General features: G+C 34.6%; 1 protein-coding gene across 1 annotated transcript; it reads right to left on the minus strand.

The window, feature by feature from the left end:
- Positions 1-5: 5 nt before the first annotated feature.
- LOC106133560 (tectonic-1) lies at positions 6-4,506 on the minus strand. Its single transcript, XM_013333333.2, has 6 exons — positions 4,371-4,506; positions 3,723-4,289; positions 2,454-2,675; positions 1,467-1,605; positions 1,204-1,385; positions 6-1,049 (listed from the first exon to the last, which is right to left on the minus strand). Exons 2-6 carry the CDS (start codon positions 4,191-4,193, stop codon positions 6-8), a joined length of 2,058 nt encoding a protein of 685 aa, XP_013188787.2. The 5' UTR covers positions 4,194-4,289; positions 4,371-4,506.
- Between the last annotated feature and the right edge of the window lie 2,993 nt (positions 4,507-7,499).

Below are 7,499 nucleotides of genomic sequence, written 5' to 3' on the forward strand. Positions count from 1 at the left end.
ACAAGTTATTTTATTTGCTGAATTAAAAATACGAGACAATTAAATACTATGCTTATAATAATATTGTACTTAAGTTTATTAGATCTACTATTAGGAAATGGAAAGAAGAAATCTCTGGGTAAATAAATGTTCAAATGTGGTGCTGCGGCATACTCGTACACGGTCGGTTTTGTTTCATCAATAAACATAGTATCAATAGTTAAAACTACAGTAATATCTTCGATGTTAAAAGTTACATTGCCAGCAGTTAAAATTATTTTTGCAGATAATATTCTCAGTATCTGATTCTTTTCGCCAGTATTGGCGAAAGTAAATACATAAGACAGACGAGTGATCATGTTGTAACAATGTAATTTTGATCCTTGCTCATTATACTCTCCGTAAACAGGTTCTTTATCGTTAATGTCATTTAATAAAGGTATCCAATCCTTATCGTCCAGATTTAATGGATTCCCGTAAGGAGAAACAAAAAGCTTTCTTTTTACTCCTAGTAATTCGGAGATTTCTTTGTTAATTTTTGTACATGTGTTTGTATCATTAAAAATTCTTATTGGTTTTTCATATTGGAATCTACACTTCATCCTTTTAATGGTATTAAATGTGAGGTAAGTATTCGTTTCATTTGTGATTCTGCATATTCCATTGGGATTATCCAGATGCATGATGTATTTATCTGAAGAAGTGCTTTTGAAGAAGTTGTGTGAGTGATTCTCTTTAGAATATGATACAATGACTGGCAAGCCATCCAAGTACCCCGGGTTCCCACTCATTCTTAGAACGTTGGTTGTTTCGTTTGATATAACAAATCTGACATTTATATTTTGAATCATAAATGGCATTATGTTCAGAACCTTCCGAATGTACAATTTTATTGTGGCATTCAATATTTTGGAATCGTAGTAATAAAAGATATAATCAAAATTTAGAGCAAGATTTGTACAATTGACATCATTGCATGAAGGTTCATGCATACTTTTATTATAGTCAATACATTTTTCACCTTCACAAACAATTATAGTCCAATTTGTACAGTGTAGAGTTGAGCAGTCCTGCAAAAATCATGTGTTTGTTAAAGAAAACAGGTTTTAGCGGTATTAGCGCACATACCACTAAGGTGCACACCACGGTATCATCATTCCTTGTAAAATAAAAGTAAAATATTTGGGAAAACGCTATGAGTTAATGTTGAATTTTTAATCTCACCAGTGTTGAACTGATGCTATTAGAATCCAAAACGCTAACAACTGTAGCTTCTTGAGAAGCTTTTATAATTTCCAACATTTCTAGATCTTTTAATGTCACGCTGCACTTAATTGTTTCTTCTTTTAAAAATGTTATCGGTTTTCTCCCAGTGCAATAACTATTAAAAACAGGCGTTGGCAGATCTGTAAGAAAATGTGATAAAATATAATACAATGCTACAATAAAATAATCCATAACAACAAATTGGACAAATTATTTATTACCCATGTATTTTATGGATCCATTTTTTAACACCCAAATATGGTCACCATACATGTACGGTTCCTTTGTGAATGTGCTTGGTGATTGGTATTTATCTTCAGAGTGCCACTTATAAATTTTGTCAAACACATTGCGGTCATGCTAGAAGGAAATTAAAAAACCTTTTACTTTTTATTATCATAAAGTTGTGTTTCATTTTTCTTTTATATATTTTGATAATCATGCAAATATCACAATATACATATTTGCTTTGCAGAGAAAAACAAAAAATTCTAAAAGAAACAATTGTTACTATTTGTGCATAAAAGTTGGTCTTCGTATTCCTCGCCATTTTCGCATTTGGTCATTTTCGTAACTTATCATTGACATCACGTGTTTGTCACCTCTTGATGTTATTAACCGATAAACAAATTTGGATAAAATGACTAGTCGTTGGATACAATTGATGATAAATATGTGGTTTGGTGTCAAATGGGAAATCAGAAATATTTTATACATGTCTTTTTTCTCAATGCGAGCTATTTTTGCAGATTGCTCAGTATAAAAAACGTTTAACGATTTATAACGTATCCCATAACAAAAATTAAATATGAGAATTGTAACGGCTAAGTCTGCATGATGAATTGCGCATTCGTGACGAGTTTGCGTTTATTATGAGTTGTTATTATTCCTAATTTTAATGGATTCGTTTCGTTCGTCAGATTTTTTTCCTCAGCACCCTTAGCAGGGAACCAAACTATGTATACCTCTAGTTGCCTAGATAGATTAGCGGGTTTCTTCACAATTTGCGATGCGTCACCGTGTGTTGGTTAGCAAATTAGGAACATACCTACCTAAAAAAAAGGCCGCGTTAGAATTTAAAAAGCAGCGCGTCACGAAATTTCATTAATTTATAAAAATAACGACAGTCTATGTTTGTATCACGGACGAAACCATGGCGAGTCGCTAGTGAATAATAAAACTACTAATTAAATTTATGGAAAACATACCTTATGTCTTTTGATATTTCGTTTTTCAGGCAAATTGGTTTTAGCAATACAAAACATGTCTATAATCTTATTGCCGTAATACCAATATATGTTGGGCATTTCAGAGTGGCACACATTATCATATCGATTCATAGTGGCAGTCTCTTCACCACATATGAATATTTTCAAATCTGACTCCGTGCAGTCACTATCACAGCAACAATTGATATCACATACTTTATACTGAAAATGAATGTTTCGAAATTAAGGCTGGTTGAAGTTCCTATTAAATTAATAATTTAGTACTCAGTATTATGCTGCCTCTAATGTTCGACGGCACTGTGATCGAAAGTGACGCGAGCGAGACACCGTTGAGCAGCGCGTTCAAACCACGCGCTTGACCGGCGGACCGCTGTAAATGACTATAATTATAGCGCGTTTCATTGCGCTTTTGCGTTTTCATTGGCGCTATAGCAGTGTTTACCGACGCCGCACTTCTCAAAAATGGCGTGGCGCGTTTGAACTGCGTGACGTGATTACGAAGTGGGGCTCTTGTAATTGAAAGCGCGCGAGTGTGATGTAGCCGGCGCTATTCAAAGGCATTCCTGAAACTAGCTTTAATTACGACCAATGACAACACCTATAACTTTAAAAATATTTTTATATGACAATACAAACAAATATTTTTTCATCACTCAAACTGGATTACAACAGTTCAGGTAAAAACCTGGCGTGATATTTTGTCGAGTGCGAAACAAACACTGCCATACTATTCTTTTCTGGGACTATTTCACTGCATTTGAGATCCTCTGGATAAGACCAGAACGCAGAAGTATTCGTCATGCAGTAAGCTTTAATCACACTACATAAAATCCAAAATTTCAAGTCTGTAGTATGAAGATCTAGAGAACCTGGTGACCCTGATAAGAAAACACAAGAGCCCAATCAAACTATATTCAATTTGATGTCAAAAATCGAAGGTCTGGAGTATCTGATGAAGAACCCTTAGCTGTATTAGAGAAATGGTAATGCCTCTTTCTACTATTGGCCCATAAAAAAATCAATGGCAAATCCCACATTTCAACCAAAAGTGAAATCCCACCAAAACATTCTGTAAATAGCCAAGTCTTGATAGAGATGTATCAAGACTTAGTAGTTCGCAGGACCCTTAAGACTTGGCACGTATTGGTATGGATTTCATTACTTTTAAAAAATGCTAGATACAGAATGTTTTGGTGGGATAAAAATATATATGAATACACAGACAAATAACTATGTACCTATACATACCAGTAAATTGCAATTGCAATGTTCTTGTGTTAAAATTTTCTTGCGTATTATATTTGGTTTAATAGTTGCATTATTCTTCTTATCAAATAGAGTAATTTCAGTAACATTCTCAAATTCTGTGGTGGTGTAACTAACGTCAGTAGTGCTGACTAAAGATGTGTTATCATCATATAATTCATCTATAATTGTGGTAGTTGCAAGGTCTGTTGTTATATCTATCATTGTTTTCAACAAAGATACATTTAGATACTCAGTTGTTGGATCATTGTTTTCTTGTAAATTACTTGACAGTGATCGATAGTACAGGGCATGGGGTTTTTGATTATTTCTTCCATCACTGTTTTGATGAAAAATTGTGTGATCATCAGAATCAGGTTTGTCTGGTTTTATTTTTCCTTCAATAAAAGAGATCACAGTGAATTGCATCACTATAGATAACAAAGTAAGACCTAGGAAAGTTATGACTTTCATGTTTACTTATATTCTACACCAAATTGAGAGAAATTTCTCAAAACAATATCGAAATCTAAGACTATGTTTCCTTTGGTTTGAGTTTTCAATTTATACCTGCAAATGAAGGCACTTAATTCCTATTCAAAATATTTAAATAAATACTTAGTCAGTCATTCAATAAAATATATGAATTACCTATCTGTACCAAGATTAATTATGTCACTTTGAAGTAACTGATGAGATCCTCCAAGGAATAACTGTCGTATTCGGTCAGACAAAGTAGTAGCTGTTGGAGCCCAACATGGCACATGCACTTTGTGATGACCCGGCGTGACAGGCAAACAACAGCAACTATAGCCTACTATCCATGAACGACCAAAAGTGTCCAGGCAGCTTACCTGCAGCACTAACTTAGGCCAACCTGAAATAATTGGTTAAAAACTATGAAAAATTTTGGTTACCTATTAAAGTTTAAGTATCACAATAAAATAACATGTTGTAATTAAAAGGAATCAAGGATGTAGGGAATCTTCTTGGTATATGCCATAGCAGACTACTAGCAACCCAACGGACTACTCCTGATTCACTAGGACTTCAAGCAACTTCGGACTCACTGGAAGACAACTGGCACTTGCAAGCTACTGAAGCACAGATTGCACAGCAAAATCAAGACTTCAGTCCTCCGGTCTTGGGGTACTGTGGCTATATCTACACGATACAAATCACAAAAATAAAATGATATCTATTCTATTCTAATATATAAAGCTAAAGAGTTTGTTTGTTTGTTTGTTTGAACGCGTTAACTCAGGAACTACTGGTTCGAATTGAAAAATTCCTATTGTGTTGAATAGACCATTTATCGAGGAAGGCTTTAGGCTATATAACATCACGCTGGAACTATTTGGAGCAAAGAAATAAAAGAAAATGTAAAAAAAACGGAGAAAATTATTCATCCTTGAGGGCTTCAGTCATGCCCAAAATAACTATTTGATGCGGACGAAGTCGCGGGCACAGCTAGTATCTGATATTTTTCTAACAAACAAAACCATGGCAACCGTTGCTATAGCGTATACCAAGAAGGTTGCCAAGGAATAAAAAATTAAGTAGATATCAATCTAGACTAAACAAGGGCAACTATATATAACTGTCGCTCTCGTGGTGGTGAAGAGCACATTTTTAAATTAAAGTTAGCATAATGCAATGACTACATGAAATTTGGATACTCAAAGGGAAGACAAACCAATACTGAACAATGGATTGAAATAAAGTATGGATTGTACACCCTCTAGTACAGTATTGTATAAATGGTACAATAAATAAAAACTAGAACCTTGAATTCCTTTTGTGATATAGTGCAGATCAATAGGATGTGTCCAAACTACTATGTTGTTATGGTCTGGCCTCCCAGATATTGTCTGACCTTCAGAATATCCCGAGATGACTGTCCAGTTGGGTCCTTGAAAACAACCAATAAATAATTTTTCAACAGTGCTGTAATATATTTTGAACATCGTTATAATAAAATTTTTTGTACAAACCACTTTGAAACGAATATCGACAAAACAATGCAGTCTTCTCTTGAAAGTTAGAAGCACTCTGTAAATGCCCTATTACGTGCAATTCTGCCATGGAACCTTCTTTTTTTCATTACAACAGAACAGTATCATTTTTCTAAATCCCTACACTCTGCACTGGTAGCCCAAACAACTGCAATGTTTATTCGTTTGGTAACCATGGAAACAAAAGTGACATAAAATAAATTACACATGACATGACTTAATGACGCACAGATAAAAGACAGCTTTTTTCTTTGTTATGGCTAAGCGATGTAGGCTAGCTCAGCTAAGACGATTGATTTTGCTTTTAGAAATAATTCCTAAAACATAAAATAATCAAACCTTATAATAAAACAGTAAAACAAATTTGTCTGTACATTGAGTGTATTTCCAAAAAAATACCTCATTTATAACGATGAAGATTTAGTAACCGAGCATGAATTTGAAAAAGTCTGTTTGTACATACGTACATTTTCGGTACTACTGAACGGATTTAAACTTTTTTCGTTGTATAGCTTTTATACCTGGCCATGTTCGCCAGGTATAAAAGCTATACTAAAAAGCTAAAAAGGAATAATTTATAAAGGGTATAATTTATTTTGATTCCAGATTGATTATACCCTTTAGGTATAATTTATTTTGGAATCTGGAACAGCTGGTATCGAACCAAAATAACTCAGCTAAACTATAGGAAATATCGAAATGACGACTTAACAAAGTTGTTCAACCTGATGAACATTTACTGTTAGCGTATAAAAATCGAAGATCTTAGAAGAATATGATCGAAATGGAACTCCTGATGTAGAACCATTATAGACCAGCTTAATCATCCGAATTATATAGAACTTCTTCTGTCTTAACAAAAGTTGTTCAACCTGATAAGCATTTTCTGTTAGTGCGTATTAAAATCAAAGATCTGGAACACCTGATGCATAACCATTATAGACCAGCTAAATCTACGAGTTTTTTTTTACGTCTTAACAAAAGTTAATCAACCTGATGAAAAAATGGAAGATCTGGATCACGTGCTCCAGCTATTCTGTAATATGTACGGAAATTACAGCTTGACATACCTATATAACAACAAAGGGGCCCCATGGCCTCGCCCGTGGTACTAACCGGCATTTAATGTACCTACAACCTTTTTAACGATAAATAATTTACATGACTGGTTCCTTATTTCGTTACGAGAAGATTACCCCTTACGAACATTACTTAGGTAAGTAGATACCTCTTTATTTTATTATTAATCTAGCGACCCGCCCCGGCTTCGCACAGGACAAATAACAAGTGTAATATGGCTATGTAGTGATATAGATGTATTATGGCTTACCTATTAGAAATCTGAGAGAAAGCTTCGGTGGATGAACGGTTAAGGTATCTGGACAAAAAAGAGCGTAGCGTGATGCGCAGGTTTAAATCCCACCAATGGCGGTTTACTGAGTACATATTTACTTATGTACCTACTTACAGTAGTTGATTGCTAATCATTCTCTTGAGGTGAGATAAAAAGCGGCTAGTTTCTACACGGGTGGCGAGTGTATTGAATTGATATCGATATACTTTGAATTAATAGCGATATTTTCCCGCATAATGCAGTGGGTCCACGGGTAAACAGAAATTTTCCGTGGGCCCACCGGTGGATGAAGTTGGTGGGTGAAAGGGTGACGGCAGGAGGAAAAACATCTCATGAGGGAACCTGCACCTCCAAGCAACTTAATCTTTGTGATACAATACTAAAATCATTTTTTTTTATTCTACCATTGGG

This window comes from Amyelois transitella, chromosome 2 (genome assembly GCF_032362555.1).
Source record: "Amyelois transitella isolate CPQ chromosome 2, ilAmyTran1.1, whole genome shotgun sequence".
NCBI classification, from domain to species: Eukaryota; Metazoa; Arthropoda; class Insecta; order Lepidoptera; family Pyralidae; genus Amyelois; species Amyelois transitella.